Source organism: Lethenteron reissneri, chromosome 52, assembly GCF_015708825.2.
Source record: "Lethenteron reissneri isolate LAM-NWPU_2019-01 chromosome 52, ASM1570882v1, whole genome shotgun sequence".
In the NCBI taxonomy this organism is placed as follows: Eukaryota; Metazoa; Chordata; class Hyperoartia; order Petromyzontiformes; family Petromyzontidae; genus Lethenteron; species Lethenteron reissneri.
In genome coordinates this window covers 11,760,106-11,777,461 of record NC_083830.1, presented here as the reverse complement: position 1 = coordinate 11,777,461, position 17,356 = coordinate 11,760,106, and the positions used below count along the sequence as shown (strand labels likewise).

Here is a 17,356-nt window from a genome sequence, read left to right as displayed (position 1 = left end):
GAGTGAGGAGTGTGAGTGAGTGAGGAGTGTGACTGTGTGAGGAGTGTGAGTGAGTGAGCATGGTGAGTGAGGAGTGTGAGTGAGTGAGGAGTGTGACTGAGTGAGGAGTGTGAGTGAGTGAGGAGTGTGAGTGGTGTGAGTGAGTGAGAAGTGTGAGTGAATGTGGAGTGTGACTGAGTGAGGAGTGTGACTGTGTGAGTGTGTGAGCAGTGTGAGTGAGGAGTGTGAGTGAGTGAGGAGTGTGACTGAGTGAGGAGTGAGTGAGGAGTGTGAGTGAGTGACGACTGTGAGTGAGTGAGGAGTGTGACTGAGTGAGGAGTGTGAGTAAGGAGTGCGAGTGAGGAGTGTGAGTGAGCGAGGAGTGTGAGTGAGTGAGGAGTGTGAGTGGTGTGAGTGAGTGAGGAGTGTGAGTGAGTGGTGTGAGTAAGGAGTGTGAGTGAGTCAGGAGTGTGAGTGAGGGGTGTGACTGAGTGAGGAGTGTGAGTGAGGAGTGTGAAGGAGTGAGGAGTGTGAGCGAGTGAGGAGTGTGAGTGAGTGAGTGGTGTGAGTGAGGAGTGTGAGTGAGTGGTGTGTGTGAGGAGTGTGAGTGAGTGTGGAGTGTGACTGTGTGAGCAGTGTGAGTGAGTGAGCAGTGTGAGTTAGTGAGCAGTGTGAGTTAGTGAGGAGTGTGAGTGAGTGAGGAGTGTGACTGAGTGAGGAGTGTGAGTGAGTGAGGAGTGTGAGTGGTGTGAGTGAGTGAGGAGTGTGAGTGAGTGTGGAGTGTGACTGATTGAGGAGTGTGACTGTGTGAGGAGTGTGAGTGTGTGAGCAGTGTGAGTGAGGAGTGTGAGTGAGTGGTGTGAGTGAGTGAGGAGTGTGAGTGAGTGAGGAGTGTGAGTGAGTGAGTGAGGAGTGTGACTGAGTGAGGAGTGAGGAGTGTGACTGAGTGAGGAGTGCGAGTGAGGAGTGTGAGTGAGTGAGGGGTGTGAGTGAGGGGTGTGAGTGAGCGAGGAGTGTGAGTGAGGGGTGTGACTGAGTGAGGGGTGTGACTGAGTGAGGAGTGTGAGTGAGGAGTGTGAGTGAGGAGTGTGAGTGAGGAGTGTGAGTGAGCGAGGAGTGTGAGTGAATGAGGACTGTGACTGAGGAGTGTGAGTGAGGAGTGTGAGTGAGTGAGGAGTGTGAGTGGTGTGAGTGAGTGGTGTGAGGAGTGTGATTGAGTGGTGTGAGTGAGTGACTGAGTGGTGTGAGTGTGTGAGGAGTCTTAATGAAGATTAAAATAGGGGGACTGCACTGATTGCAACAACTACTGGAGCTTCTCCCCCATCAGTGTGAGAATGGGAAAGGTCCTTGCAAGGATTATTATTCAACATCACCTTGCCAGACACGCAGAGCAGATCCGTGTGGCGCCCCAATGTGGTTTCAGGCCAGGACGGGCCTGCAAGGACGCCATTGTCTTTGTCCATCGGCTACAGCAGAGGTGTAGAGAATTTCAGAAAAACTTACATCTCTGCTTTATTGATCTGGCCAAGGCCTATGATACCATCAGTAGGCCATGGCTCTGGTTTATTCTTTGTGATTTTGGAGTCCCAGACCTCTGATCACCATCATTAAGGACCTTCATTATGGTGGCCAGTCCTGGGTAAAGATGCGTGCCCAGGAGTCAGAACCATGTTCTGCTCTCTTTGGGGTGTGACAGAGATGTCCTCTGGCCCTACACTAATTAACATATTCTTCGACCACGTTCAAGAAGCTTTCCATGGATTTTCTGGTGAAATCTCCATCCTATGAGTGGAGGGAGTTATGGAGAAAGTGGAGTCGGTCGCCCTCCAACAAAAGTGGTGGGCAGAGGAGTGATGCTCACAATAACGAGCGGAGTGCCAGTCAACTGAAGCACACACTAGAGGGCACAAGCCACAGCACCTGAGTCTGTCCCTTGACCTCCTGTCAGCGAGCCTTCGACACTTCATGTGGCCTCCTCAATGTGCACCTGGCCTGGCACAGGCACCATGGTAACATCACCGTAACTTAGTGGCGAATGCCGGGTATTGGTATATATCAGCACTGGGGAGACAAAGGCGGCCGGGCTGATGCGGTCCTGGCCACCCCTCCCCTTTCATAGGTGCTACTCACTAACAGCACTTGTCCCAGCAGCCTGGTGAAGGCTACACGGAAGGTCTTTGCCTTTGTGCCCAGGTTTACAACTCGACGCTGACGTGGAGCCAATATGGCTCCCTGTGTGGGCCGCGCGCGTGGAGAGAGACAAATATGGCGCGTGTGCAGATGCTGTGTGGCCACCTGCAGGGTCACAGGGTCACGTGGAGCGGTCGCTTCAAGGTCAGAGGGAGGGAAGAGGGGTGAGATTGTGTCTGTGTGTGAGAGTGGATGTGAGTGGGTTTGCGGGGGATTGCATATGAATGTATGTGAATGAGTGTGTGAGTGTGCGTTTGTGTGAGGGAGTGCGTGTGTGAAGTCTTCGGTGGGGAGCAGTAGTGTGGCGGTTAGCGAGCTGCGCTATGAACCCAGCGACCCGAGTTTGATTGCAGCTCACGGCCAACACTAGTGATGATTATCTGAACCGGTCCTGGACATCCCCTAGGTCGACTTAGCCTCAAATGGGTACCTGGTGTAGTGTGTAAACATCACCACTCGGGAAACAAAGGCGGCTGAACATGGTGTTGGCCACCCACCCCCTCGTGTGCCGAGGCGGCCTTCATAGGTACTTGCTGACAGCACTTGCCCCAACAGTCTGTTCAGGCTATACAGGGATCTTTATCTTTGTTTTTTTGTGAGTGTGCGGCTGTGTGATGGAGTGCTTGTGTGAAGTTTTGGGGGAGGGGAAACGCCATGGCTGAAACAACATCATCTTTGGGCAAGGTGGGGTTGACCCTGCTGGTGCTGTCATGCCTCAAATATTGAAGGAAATAGCTGCTCCCTGTGAGTGGTTGGCTGATGTGTCATCTATTGAGGAAGTGCGATAGGTGGTCCGGAGCTTGAGACCATGTAAAACGCCAGGTAGAGATGATCTCTCAAGTGAACATCATTACAGCTGTTTCATCCACAGGAAGGGGTCCGCAGGATTGGAATGATGCACTTGTGGCCTCTTGCCAGACTAGGATAATTATTCAACATCACCTTGCCAGACATGCTGAGGAACAGGCTTAAGGAGCCCCAATATGGTTTCAGACTGTGGAGGTCCTGCACAGATGCCATTGTCTCTCTCCGTCTGCTACAGCAGAGGTGTAGGTAATTCCAACAGGTTGAAAAAAATAAGAGGCTTTACCCTTTCTGGAAATAATACAGGACGTGTGAAGATGTTCAAATGCCATATAGACACCTATTGCAAGGCATCAAGTCTGTATTAATGGAATTCTTTTGGTAAAACATGTGTAATGGTTCGATAGAGGCACACACACTCATGTGGAGGCAACACTATTTATTTAACACACAACTGTTACACACACTATACATAGGGTGGTGACCACCGTCCTAGTCTCACTAACACTCGGGTACTATTTTTCGGGTACTACTTGGCATGGCCAAGCCAGGAGGGCTTTTGCTTGGCCATGACGACTTGGGGCTTCAGTCTTCATGAGGCGTCTTCATCCCAGGCATGAACAGCCCCGCTCCCTCAGCGGTGCCCGCTTATGAGCTCCCCCAGCGTGGCCGGCCGAACCCCGGCCACGCCCCCCTTCTCGAACCTTCGAGAAGGCTCTGACCCCAACCACGTGACCCCAAGGTCCCCCCTGGGCCCGTGGCCCCCACCTTGATCCGGTCACGTGTCCAGCCGGGGTCACGCAAGAGTGCCACGGCCTGCCACAACCCCCGTGGCACTCGTCAACGGCCTCCGCACTGCCCGACCTGGCAGTGACGTCATCCGAACCAACCCGACATGGTAGTGACGTCATGTGTGTACAGACCCGACATGGTAGTGACGTCATGTGTGTACAAACCCGACATGGTAGTGACGTCATATGTCACTACACATGCAAACAAATATGCTCTGACAATATGTACATTGTGTTTGAAACTGTTTGGCCTACACCAGAGACAGTCTTTCTTATGGCCTTGGTCTCACCAGTGTTAGACCAGAGAATGCCAAAAGGCGAAAAACACAAAGGCAATGCAAATTTCAAAACTATATAAACTCGTTTAAAAAAGTTTTTGATAAACAACAGTTTTATTAACAACTTCGTTTAACTCACGGTTTTGTCCGAGCCGATTCCCCAGTTTAGGGACTGCGGCGTTTTTGACCTACACAAATATATAAATAATAAGTCGTCCATACAAAATGTTAATTGCTTTAAAGTAGCGAATTAATGCCGATTTTGATACAGGCATGCATTGTCACCAGATCTGAGTGCGTGTGCAAAGTGTGGCATTGATTGGACAATGGGAAGTGGGCACAATTTGTATTACAAGATTTGACCCGGACAAACAGAGGAATAGATGGGCTGATGTGGTATAGAAGGATATGGAGCTGATTGGACTTGTTGATGACTGGTACCAGTGGTGTCAAGATTGGCCTTTGTGGAGAAGGTTTGTGAAGGATGCTGCTGGGGAGTTGGAGGCAGTCACCCTCCAGCAATAACGGAGGGCAGAGGAGTGAAGCTTACAACAACGAGCGGAGCGCTGGGTAGCTAAAACATACAAAGTTGGCACAGTGGGGAGCACAGTTGATGCATCTTGCCAGTCATCTCAATCAACCCAATGCACCTGGGTCTGTTCCATGACCTCCTGGCAGCAAGCCTTCAACACTTCACGTGGCCTCAAAGTGCACCGACCATGGTGACACCGCCATCACTTAATGGCGAAGGCCAGTTTTTGGTGTTGTTGAGTGAGTTGGCGTGTGTGCGTGTATGTTTATATGGGGAGCGGTAGTGTAGCGGTTAGCGCGCTGCGCTATGAACCTGGAGACCCGGGTTCGATTCCCGCTCACGGCCAACACCAGTGACGATTATCTGAACCGGTCCTGGGCCTCCCCTAGGTCGACTCAGCCTGAAATGAGTGCCTGGTGCGGTGTGTAAACATCGCCACTAGGGAGACAAAGGCGGTCGGGCGTGGTGCTGGCCACCCACCCCCTCGTGTACCGTTCCGGCCTTCATAGGTGCTCGCTAACAGCACTTGCCCCTACAGGCTGTTAAGGCTATATGGGGAATCTTTGTCTTTGTATATATGTGGGGTCCGGCAAAACAACCCCCTACCTCCTCGTGGAACATCTTCGCCGGTGAGAAACATTTAGGCTGGCCTGCCTATGATCCACCCTGGGTTTAACCAGGCTGGATTGTGTGAGGAGCTCACAAATCCTTGAAAGATCTGGACAAAGTCCCATCAGTGAGCTCTTTTGGCAGGCAAGGCTGCATTGGCTGGGCCATGTAGCCCACATGCTCGGCCACCGCATGCCTAAACAGCTTTTGTTCGGCCGGATCGAGGGGGCGAAACGGGCGCGGCACGCACCGGAAGAGAGATGGAGTAATGTGGTACAGGAGGATGTGGAGGGACTTGCAGATGACTGGTACCAGCGGTGTCAAGATCGGCCTCTGTGGAGGCAGTCGCCCTCCAACAACAACGGAGGGCGGAGGAGCGGCGCTCACAACAATGAGCGGAGCGCCGGGTGGCTAAAGCACAGCAAGTTGGCATAGTAGGGGGCACAGGTGGTGCATCTGCCAGTCGTCTCAGTCAGTCAACCCATGTCACCTGGGTCTCTCCCGTGACCTCCTGTCAGCGGGCGTTCGACACTTCACGTGGCCTCAAGGTGCACATAGCCTGGCACAAGCTTCGTGGTGACGTCACCGCCAGTTAGTGGCGAATGGCGGTTGTTGTTTTCATGTGGGGAGCTGTAGTGTAGCAGTTAGCATGCTGAGCTACAAACCCGGTGACCAGCGTTCAATCCCCACTTACGGCCAACACCAGTGACGATTATCTTAACCGATCCTGGGCCTGCCCTAGGTCGATTTAGCCACAAATGAGTACTTGGTGCAGCGTGTATAAACCATCAGCACTGGGGAGACAAAGGCGGTAGGGCGTGGTTCTGGCCACCACCCCCACACGGGCACTGCCGGCTTTCATAGGTGCCGCTACTCGCTCACAGCGCTTGCTCCTACAAACTCCGTATCCCTTCGCCCTTATCTCTACCTGTCCACCAGTACGTACGTGTGACCGAGGTCGACAACACTGCCGAGACCTCGGTGGACATGCTGCCCACCTTCCTGGGTGACTGGCTCCGATGCGTGTATGGGGAGCACTACCCGGCGTGCAACTCCACCTCCTCCACCACCGGCAACAACAACGGCGACAACAACGGCGACAACAGCGACAGCAACCTCGGAGTGATCACCACGCAGGAGCTGTGCCAACTCAAGTCGCTCACCAGACACGACTGCCACATGAAGGTCTCTGATTGCCAGGTCGCAGACACTGAGAGTTCTGCCGGGAAGCGGGGTCTGTGGCCCCCCCCCACACCTCTGCAACCCCCATTGTAGGGGGCTGTGGGGGTGCAGGGGGCTGTGGGGGTGCAGGGGGCTGTGGGGGGTGCAGGGGGCTGTGGGGGGTGCAGGGGGCTGTGGGGGGTGCAGGGGGCTAGGGGGGGTGCAGGGGGCTGTGGGGGTGCAGGGGGCTGTGGGGGGTGCAGGGGGCTGGGGGGGGTGCAGGGGGCTGTGGGGGTGCAGGGGGCTGGGGGGAGTGCAGGGGGCTGTGGGGGGTGCAGGGGGCTGGGGGGGGTGCAGGGGGCTGTGGGGGTGCAGGGGGCTGTGGGGGGTGCAGGGGGCTGGGGGGGGTGCAGGGGGCTGGGGGGGGTGCAGGGGGCTGTGGGGGGTGCAGGGGGCTGGGGGGGTGCAGGGGGCTGGGGGGGGTGCAGGGCAATCCCCTGAGCTAGTGGTTCTCAACTGGGGATACGCGTACCCCTGGGGATACGTGGGGTGATTTATAAACGTGTGAAATTATACCATATATGAGCACCATTGGTAAATAATCACGTATGAAGCTGCCAATATAAAATAACTACGATAAAATGTTTATCCATATGTAATATGAGCCTATGTCCGGCTCACGTGGTGATCGGCTCTGCCGGTCCTGCTTTACAGCCAATGGGGGGGAAGCCTGGGAGCATGGCCCTGGCGTGATCGAGAGGTGCCAGCTCGGGAGATTGGTTCTGCTGGCTTTGGCCTCAGCCAATGGGAAAATAAGTCAGGGGTGTGAAATTTGAAAAAACACAGACACGAAGACCGATACACACTTAACTTTGGAAGAACGTAATCAACCAGGCTATGCGTTAATTGTGTGTTGACCGACCCTCTGTGTTGCATTGCATTACATTTCGAAATTTTTGCTAGGTTAGTTAATTTAGTGTGTCTCTCTCCCTGCCTCCTAATTTTTTCCAGCTTTCGTACCGTACCACTCATCGTGCTACTCATTGACATGCTAATTTCTCTAACCCCTCTCTCTCCGCCCCTGCTCCCCTCTCTCAAGCTTTTTACACCTTGCCACTCACCGTTTCCACTCATGGACATGCTAATTTCTCTAACCCCTCCCTCTCTCCCCGCCCCCGCCCCCCCTTTCTCTATTTAAGGCCTCGACACAGAGGCGTAGTTTCTCTTTGTGCCTATGTTTGCTCTCTCTCTCTACGTAACTCTGTGATATCTGTCTGCTTATATGTCTGTCTATGTTTCTGGTTCTGTGTTTAATCTCTCTCTCAAATTTAGTATTCTCAGGAAGAACGTAATCAATCAGATCGGGTGTTGACTGTTATGTTATCCGACTCTCTGTTGTATTACATTACATTTCTAAGTATACTAGATTTGTGTTTCTATTTAATTTATACCTGATGATGATTGCTTGTGTTGCAATAGAAACGTCGTATGCTAGTATTTAATTTAATTTATTATTTTATCTTTATACGTGACTTTACCGAAAGAACCAAAGAATGAATCAAAACCCGTTTGCGACCTCTGGTAAACCAGCCCCTCCCCACCCAGCCCCACCCCTCCCACCCCCCACCCAGCCCCACCCTCCCCACCCAGCCCCATCCCACCCAGCCCCAACCTCCCCACCCAGCCCTTCCCCACCCTCCCCACCCAGCCCCTCCCTCCCCACCCAGCCCCTCCCTGCACGACGGACGGACACAATAATCCCCTGTGGGCTGGTGGAACCAGTGGGTTCCTACCAGTATTGCTTTTCTGGACTTATTGATCGTGAACAATGTGGGCTACAAGAGGAACCAGCGAGGGTGAACAAATTACGTAATTTCGTGAGGATAGATTGAAATATTGATGTTCATTATTCATAAATTTATTTCTCAGAACCATGTTGGGTCAGGCAAGGGGGTAGTACTCGGTTGAATAAAATTAAACAATGGGGGGTTGAGAACCACTGCCTTAGGCATCTCTGCATGAGACCTCACAGCAGTTGAATACAGGGAGAGTGGTGGCTTTAGCGATGTCCACTCTGCGACAGGGGGATATGATGCGCGCTCTGTCTCCCCCTCCTCCTCACCACTCTTTTCTCTACCTCTCTCTCCCACCACCCCCGGTAGAAATTTGACCGCTACAAGTTTGAGATCACGGTGGGAATGCCGATACCGCCTAAAAACGGCGCCACCACCGCCAGCAACAACAACCAGCCCAACCTGGCGGAGGAGGACCCCACCAAGGATGTGGTGTTGCGTGCCAGCGGTGAGTTCCGTGCGGCGCTGCTGCCCCTGAAGCAGGGCAGCGTAATCGAGTTCAGCACAGTGCTGGAGGGGCGGCTGGGCAGCAAGTGGCCGGCGTTCGAGCTGCGCGCCCTGCGCTGCCTCAGCTGCATACGGAGGCTGGAGCCGGCGGCTACGTCGGCGCGCCAAGAGAAGGTGGAGCGGGATTGGCGTGCCGCCCTGCGCAGCGCCCTACGGTTCGCCTTCGACTTCTTCTGCTCGCCCGTGCTCTCTGCCGCGTGACACTAAGGTCACCACCATGACTGTGGTGATTATGTCGGTGGCCGAGTGGGTTAGCGAGTGGGTTGGTGGGTGAGTGGTTGAGCGAGTCGGTGGGTGGGCGAGTGGGTGGGCGAGTGTGTTAGTGAGCGAGTTTGTGGGCAGGTGGGTGAGTAGGCGTGTGAGTGAACGGGTGGCGGGGAGGGGGTGAATGGTTGGGTGGGTGTGTGAGTGAGAGTGATTAGGTGAGTGAGCAAGTGGGTTAGTGAGTAAGTGCGTGGGTGAGTGTATGGGTGAGTGAATGGATGAGTGGGTTGTTGAATGAGTGGGCGGGGCACTGCGGTGGTGAGATATTATCTCCCTCTCTTGGTGTACAGGATGTCGTGGGTTGGATTCCAACCCTGACGCCTGTATTTGTGGAGTTTGCATGTTCTCCCCATTGTAGCTTGCGTTTTTCTCGGGGTCCTCCGGTTTTTCCCGCCACAATTAGAAATATGCGTTTAGAGTATTTGGCTGCAATCCATTTCCACGTAATAAACCACTTGGTTGAGCTATAATTTGTGAAAAAGAGCTAATGGCTCTAGGCTTTACTTGGTAAAATAAAAATACTTTTAGTTTTAATAGTTTTAGTGTGTGGGTGAGTGCGTGAGTGAGTGAGCGATGCGGTGAGTGGGTTTGTAAGTGTGTGGGTGAAAGAGTGAGTAGGTGGTTGAGTTAGTTGGTGAGTGAGTCAATTTTTGGCCGTGTTTGTGAGTGTGAAGTGCCAGCCTTAATAAATGCTCACAAACAGCACTTAACCAGTCTGTAAGCCTACAAGGTTGAATGCAGATGCGAATTACATCAACCCATGGCCCAAATGATCATATTGTAGCTGCTGGTGATGTTGCAGCTCATGATGATGTTGCAAATGCTGACTTGATGTGATGCGCACAACCGCAATAAAGCTGCCCGTTGCACAATCGGCACGACCTTCAAGGATTGCTCTTACAGTCTCACCATCACCAGCAGCGTGTGGCTCTTGCCTAAGCGGAGATCATGGGCCTCTGCGCTCGCCGCACGATGCAACCACCCGGCACCTCAGCCCAGCGCCGAGATCAACGACTCCGACGGCTCCCCAGCTGAGCCGCCTCGCCAGAGACTCAAACCTCTTTCTGCATGAGGCTCCTGTCTCCCATCTGCTTCGCAGCAGGGCATGGTGGAGATGGTGGCAATGATGTTGGTGATTGTGGTGATAACAGTGGTGTTGGCGATGATTGTGGTGGTTATGGTGGTGGTAATGCTGGTGATGGTAATGATGGAGGCAGTGTGCACGTGGTGGGACTGTAGGCATCCATCCTCTCAAGTTTGCCGAAGCTAGTTCTTTAATATTTGAAGCATTTCCACATCACATTTAATTTTTTCCTGTGATAGCGTGAATGTGCGTGTCTTCGTGGTTGCATCTGCCAGTCATCTCAGTCAACCCATGGCACCTGGGTCTGTTCTGCCAGCAGGCCTGAGACGCTTTACGTGGCCTCAAAGTGCATCTAGCGTGGCACAAGTGCCATGGTGACGTCACCGCCACTTAGTGGTGAAGGGGATTGTGAATTTTTTGTTATTAACATTATTTCATGTTTTTTTTAGTTTGTCGGTTTTAACGGGGTTTTTGGTGCGTTTTGTGACCGTTAGGATATTAATTTTAACATTCTTGTTTGTGAATTTGTATTTGCGTCAATATTTGTGTTTTGTATTTGTGTGTGCGTGTTTATGTGTGCATGTTATATTTAATAAGGGGAGGGTAAGTGTTGCAGTTAGGGCGCTGCGTTACGAACCTGACGGCTTGAGTTTGATTCCCGCTCACGGCCAGCAACATTGACGATTATCTGAATGGGCCCTGGGCCTTACCCTGGCCGCCTCAAATGATTATTTCGTGTGGTGTGTAAAATATCGCCACTGGGGAGACAAAGGCGGTCGTGCGTAGTGCTGGCCACCCACCCCCATGCGTACCGTACTTCATAGGTACTCGCTAACAACATTTGCCCCAACAGTCTGTTAAGGCTATTCAGGGGATCTTTGTCTTTGTTGCATTAAATGTGGAGTACACTGTACACTGGTATTATAGTGGGATGTTAAGTGGGTAAAGTGTAGTGTACAGTAGTGTAAGAAATGTTATAGTGTGGTGTATGTATGTTACACTTATTTTGCACCGTGCATAGCCAACCGTGGTAATCGGTGGTGCAGGGGAAAGACAACAAACTTAACGCAATAAGCAGTTCTAAAGAAGTGAGTTTGCAGTCTAGATTTAAAAGTGCATCGCTCCAGTTGCTTCCGAATATCGGAAAGAAAGAGCGTTCCAGACGGCCGCAGAAGCGCATCTCAAAACACCGCTGGATGCGGTGATCATCTTCGTTCGATGACTAGCTGGTTTATGCTCCTTGACGAGATCAGTAAGGTATTGTGATTCATTTGTGGCAAGCACTTTGTGTAATGAGTACAACCTTATAATGTATTCACAGCTCTGTGAGCACTGGATGGACGTCGTCAGACTTTGCAGTACCCGTCACGACATGTCCAAAATTTTTTTTTTACACACTGCAGCTTGGTAATTTTTTGCCAGACATCAATACTATGCTACACGCCACCGTGTTGGCTATGTCATGACTCAACAGTGATCGAATGTGTCGTAGAGCCCTGATATGAAAATTACAGGACCAGACTCCATTTTTTATGTGATGCTCACATGACAGATGAGTAGAAAACGGATACACAATTTTATTTTCCTGAGTGCCATCCAACAAATCCACCGATTTTCATGGATTAAGCAGCGTCTTGTTTCGTTAAAACCACGTGCACCGTTATGAAATCTCGTGGAGGATCGCTCCACGAAACAAAATTGTTTCACTGTTCGGTTCGCAAGTACGAGCGAACGTTCACAAATCGGATGGTTAAAACATAACATCTTATGGCCATTCATAAGTGTGTATGTTTGTAATTCGGAAGTTGGTAAGTCGGGGAGTGCCTGTTTCACCTCTTGAATCTATTATCCACTCTGTGTTTCTCAGAATTTCTTGACTGATACCCAAATATTCTCCTTTCCTTCATTTGCCCCTGGACCGTTCCTCTCGTATCTCCTCCTGTCTGGCTGCTATCCAGCCCTAGATGGTGTGGCACTCTCTCTCTACATCCTTTCAAAACATCAATCATTTTCCATCCTTTCATTCTCCCATCCAAACCATCTTCCCTCCTCTCTCTCCTGTTTTCTCTAGAGAGGCAAGAAAACCTCACCCAAGGGGTTTTTACCTGCCACCATGAGGGGTGGACAGTCCTCTACTCGGGGCAGGAGACTGCCAAACAACAGGGTGTGGCTCTTCTTTTGAACAAAAGAATGAAGGGGGCGTGGGAGCGTGGTGGTGAGGTGTGGGAAGCTGTAAGCCACAGGATACTTTGGCTCGCCTTCCCATCAACCGGAGGCGAGGAGTGGTGGTCGTGGTTACTTATGCCCCCACCGAAGACGAACATCCGTGGAGGGATGCAGGCAAAGCCGATGAGTCAGATGCCTTCTATGACCTCCTGTCACAGGTACTGGCTAAAGTGGCCACTCGGAACAGAGTCATCTTGTTGGGTGACTTCAATGCCCGAGTTGGTCATGATGCTGGCACCTGGTCTGGAGTGATTGGAAGGCATGGGCCAGATCAGCTCAATAACAACGGTAGGAGGCTGCTAGATTTTTGTGCAGCCCATGGGCTTGTAATTACCAACACGCTCTTCCGACATCGGCGCATCCACACAATATCATGGATGCATGCCGTGTCCAAGCAAGAACATCTGCTGGACTACATAGTAACGGACCAGCGGATGCGAGCCCATGTCCTTGACACCAGGACCTACCGTGGAGCTGATCTGCCCTCTGACCATCGACTAGTCATCTGTAAGATGCACCTGCCATTCTTCTACTCTGGTGGTGGGTGTACACCCAGGACCCCATTCCAACCTAAAGTGGCCTGGTCTCATATTCTTAGGTTTTTTGGGTAAAGTCACGTAGGTAAAAAATTCAAATTAAAATAAAAATCACGACGTTTCGGAGGCAACACAAGCTTCCGTCTTCAGGTGGAACCGTCACAGCACGCTTACTGTATCGTCCCCCACGCTTGCTGTATTGATACAGCAAGCGTGCTGTGACGGTTCCACCTGAAAATGGAAGCTTGTGTTGCCTCCGAAACGTCGTGATTTTTATTTTATTTTACTTTTATTAATTTTTATTTTTTTACCGAAGTGACTTTACTGGAAAAACCTAAGAATATGAATCCTTGCAGTCACGAAAGCTTCAAATCTAGAATGGCCTGGTCTCATCTGATGAAAGTTGCAAGCGAGAATTTCATCATCGCTTGCAGCTGTGGTTGGCATCGTCCCCCACTCCTGATGTCGAGGGTAAATGGGCGAGGTTCAGGACTGTGACTCATGCAGCTTCAATGGCTGCTTTGGGTACGCGGTCCAGACCTCCCCAGAAACCCTGGCTGACAGAGGAGGTGTTCAGGATAGTTAAGAAAAAATGACAGGCCCACTCTCATCGGCTACAGCATCCCACGTCAGAGAATGAGGAGGCTTACCGCAGCCTTCGCTCGGAGGTTCGGAGAGCTGTAAGGCGCTGCAAGGATGGGTGGTGGTCGCGGGTTGCTGAGGAGATGGAGTCTGCCTCAGTGGTCCGCAATCACAAATCACTATTTAACTCCATCAAAAAAGAAACCTGCAGCGCCACACATTACCATCATTAGGGGGAAAAACGGTGATCCAATCTCCGACCCCCAGGAACAGGTTTGCAGATTTGCTGAGCATTTCTGTGAGGTCCTGGGGGAGGGGAAATCCCTCAAGCCAGGAAAACATGGCACAAAGTGGGGATAACCCTGCTGAGGCTGCGGTGCCTCAATATTGGAAGTCACCCCCTGTGAGTGGCTGGCTGAGGTGCCATCTGTTGAGGAAGTACTGAAGGCGATCCGGAGTCTGAGACCAGGAAAGGCACCGGGCAGAGATGATCTCCCAAGCGAAATGCTGAGGGAGGGTGGCGTTTGTGCACTTACTGCCCTAGATGCCATCATAACAACAGTCTGAACCACTGGATGGGTTCCGCAGGATGGGAAGGATGCCCTTCTTAAAGAGAGGGACCGCATAGACTGTAACAACTACAGAGGAATCTCACTCAGTGTGCCGGGAAAGGTCCTGGCAAGGATTATTCAACATCGCCTTGCTAGGCACGCTGAGGAGAGGCTTGCGGAGCCCCAATGCGGTTTCAGGAAAGGGCGGTCCTGCACAGATGCCATATTTTGTCCGTTTGCTACAGCAGAGGTGTAGGGAATTCCAACAAAACCTACATCTCTGCTTTATTGACCTGGTCAAAGCCTATGATACCATCAGTAAGCCTGGGCTCTGGGTGTTATTCGTGCTTTCGGAGTCCCTGACCCTCTGCTCACGATCATTAAGGACCTTCATAATGGTGAGCGGGCCCGGGTAAAACTACGTGGCCGGGAGTCAGAGCCTTTCCCTGTACACCTTGGGGTGCGACAGGGATGTCCTCTGGCTCCGACATTATTTAACATCTATTTTGACCACGTAGTTCGTGAAGCCTTCAATAGCTGTACCGGGGGAATTCCCATTTGGTACAGATATAATGAGAGGCTGATCGATGCCCGGGTGCGATCAAGGGATGGCTCCCTATTGGTCAACCACGTTATGTATGCTCATGATTTGGTAATAGCTGCTCATTCAGAAGACGAGTTGGAGACGCTGCTGCTGAGACTGGAGCGTGCCACTAAGAGGTGGGGCCTTACCATCAGCCCCACCAAAACTAAACACCTGCCTGGGTATTTTGTACCATCGGACACTCCACCCCCACAACTCCCAATCGGTGATGGGGCAGTAGTGGAGAGAGTGGAAAGTTTCCCATACCTGGGCAGTGTACTTATGACCTTCTACAGTTTAACAGCAGAGGTCTCACTCCGAATCAGTGGACCGGCAATATCTTTTCATCGGCTGCATAACACTGTGTGGAAGCTACCTGGTCTGTCGCTCCGCATGAAGTATCAGGTCTTCTCGGCCACATCAGGTCTTCTCTACTCTTGCGAAACGTGGACCCCCCCTAATGGAGCATCTTCGCCGGTTGTAAACATTTAGGCTGGCCTGCCTACGATCCATCCTGGGTTCAACCAGGCTGGATTGTGTGAGGAGCTCACAAATCCTTGAAAGATCTGGGCAAAGTCCCATCGGTGAGCTGCTCCGGCAGACAAGGCTGCGTTGGCTGAGTCATATAGCCCGCATGCCCAGCCACCGCATGCCTAAACAGCTTTTGTTCGGCCGGATCGAGGGGGCTAAACGGGCGCGGCACGGGCTAGAGAAGAGATGGAGTGATGTGGTACAGGAGGACGTGGAGCTGAATGGACTTGCCGATGACTGGTACCAGCGGTGTCAAGATCGGCCTCTGTGGAGGAGGCTCGTGAAGGGCACTACTGGGCAGTTGGAGCCAGTCGCCCTCCAACAACAACGGAGGGTGGAGGAGCAATGCTCACAACAACGAGCGGAGCGCCGGGTGGCTAAAGCACAGCAAGTTGGCACAGTCGGGGGCAAAGGTGGTGCATCAGCCAGTCATCTCGGTCATCTCAGTCGACCCGTGGTACCTGGGTCTGCCCCGTGACCTCCTGCCAGCGGGCGTTCGACACTTCACGTAGCCTCAAGGTGCACATGGCCTGGCACAAGCGTCGTGGTGATGTCACTGCCACTTAATAGCGAATGGCGGTTGTTGTTGCAGGGTTGTGGGGACCGGTAGCATAGTGGTTAGCGGACTACGCTATCAACCTGGCGACCTGAGTTTGAATCCCGCTCACGGCCAACACCAGTGATGACTATCTGAACCGGTCCTGGGCATCCCCTAGGTCGACTTAGCCTCAAATGAGTACTTGATATGGTTTGTAAAAATCGCCACGAGGGAGACAAACGCGACCGGGATTGGTTTTGCTCCCCACCCATTAATTCCGTGTGGGCCTTCATAGGTGCTCGGAACAGCGTGTGTTTTCACAGTGTGCCGGGAGAGGGGAGGGATTTAAATTAGGGATGGCCACACATAAGTCACGTGATTTAACGGAGACTTCAGCTGGTTAATTAGTTTATAAATAATGTTTAATGTACAAAAATCTTGCTTCATGTACAAATAATATTTACACAGTAATAAATAACATAATATGTGCACAGTTTAACACGTAGGATTTCACGACCAATATTCTTAATATAGGTGTTTTGGGTTCGATCACGTAAATATAAATGTGTCGTAAATGTAATCGGTAGAAATTGTTTTTATTTTTAATTTCAATAGATTTTGTGATTAGTATTGGCTAGTATTAAGACTAAAATTACACGAAAACATATTAAAGACCCGTTTGCGACCCTGGTGCGTTTATAAATAATGTTTAATGTACAAAAATCTTACTTCATGTACAAATAATATTTACACAGTAATAAATATATGTGCACAGTTTAACACGTAGGATTTCACGACCAATATTCATAATATAGGTGTTTTGGGTTCGATCACGTAAAAATAAATGTGTCTAATAGGGGTTTCCCCCCTTTTTTCTGGCAACAAAACTGACACCTTTTGCAAGGAATCATGCTTATATTAACGACAATACTTGCAGTCAAATGCAAACAAAAACAATACTCTGATAATTTATGCATTGTCTTTGAAACTGATTGGTCCACACCAGAGACAGCTTTCTTTAGAGCCTATTAGTATATTTTGGTACTGGCAAAGGAGGTCCATGATGTAGCTGCTCAACCCGAGCTCTCATTACTCTGGTAGTGCGTTGTCTTTGAACTGTGCGCCTTTTGGCGTCATCTGGTCGAACACCATATGAGACTAGGCTCTAAAGAAAGCTGTTCAGTTTCAAAGACAATGCATACATTATCAGAGTATTGTTTTTTGTTTGCATTTGACTGCAAGTATTGTGCTGCTGAGTTTGTGCCCCAGCCCGCAGGTGCCGGGGGACGGGGAGGCTGCCGCAGGAACTCCAGAGGATGGAGTCACTCGCCCCGAGACCAGCCACGAGGTCCGGATGGATCCCCTGGACCCCGCAGCATTTCCTCGTGGGTGCGGCCCAAGCAAGGTGCTCCAGTCAACCCGGGACGGGGACTGGCACCTCGGGGGGCTATGTGATGCCGCCGCCGCCGCGAAGCCACTCGGCGGGCACCCCATCTACAACCTCGCCACCACCAAGCGACGGGGCCGACCCCGCTTCCCCCTCACCGTTCCCCACATAAACACACCCTCACACAATTCCCCTCCCATAGAGCTCCGTGGGGAGGTCCCCTGGCTGGCAGGTTTTCACCCGAAAGCCCTCGTAGGGATAATCTTCACGGTTTCCTGCGGCCAGGGAATTGGACGGCCTCCCCCGATGCTAATTCGCACCGCGGCGCTTGACCGGCATTAAGATTGCATGGTCACGGCGGGGGACTGCC

The 17,356-nt window shown here is 51.6% G+C and overlaps 1 protein-coding gene across 4 annotated transcripts in view; it reads left to right on the top strand.

Moving 5' to 3' along the window:
• Positions 1-9,856, top strand: part of LOC133355755 (wolframin-like) — a 41,541-nt gene extending 31,685 nt beyond the window's left edge. For all 4 annotated transcript variants that reach the window (XM_061573079.1, XM_061573077.1, XM_061573076.1 and 1 more), the window contains 3 exons: positions 2,173-2,313; positions 6,123-6,368; positions 8,507-9,856. In XM_061573079.1, coding sequence (XP_061429063.1) covers positions 2,173-2,313; positions 6,123-6,368; positions 8,507-8,905 — 786 coding nt within the window. In that variant the 3' untranslated portion in view covers positions 8,906-9,856. The remainder of the gene's footprint in view (positions 1-2,172; positions 2,314-6,122; positions 6,369-8,506) is intronic.
• The last annotated feature ends 7,500 nt before the right edge of the window (positions 9,857-17,356 follow it).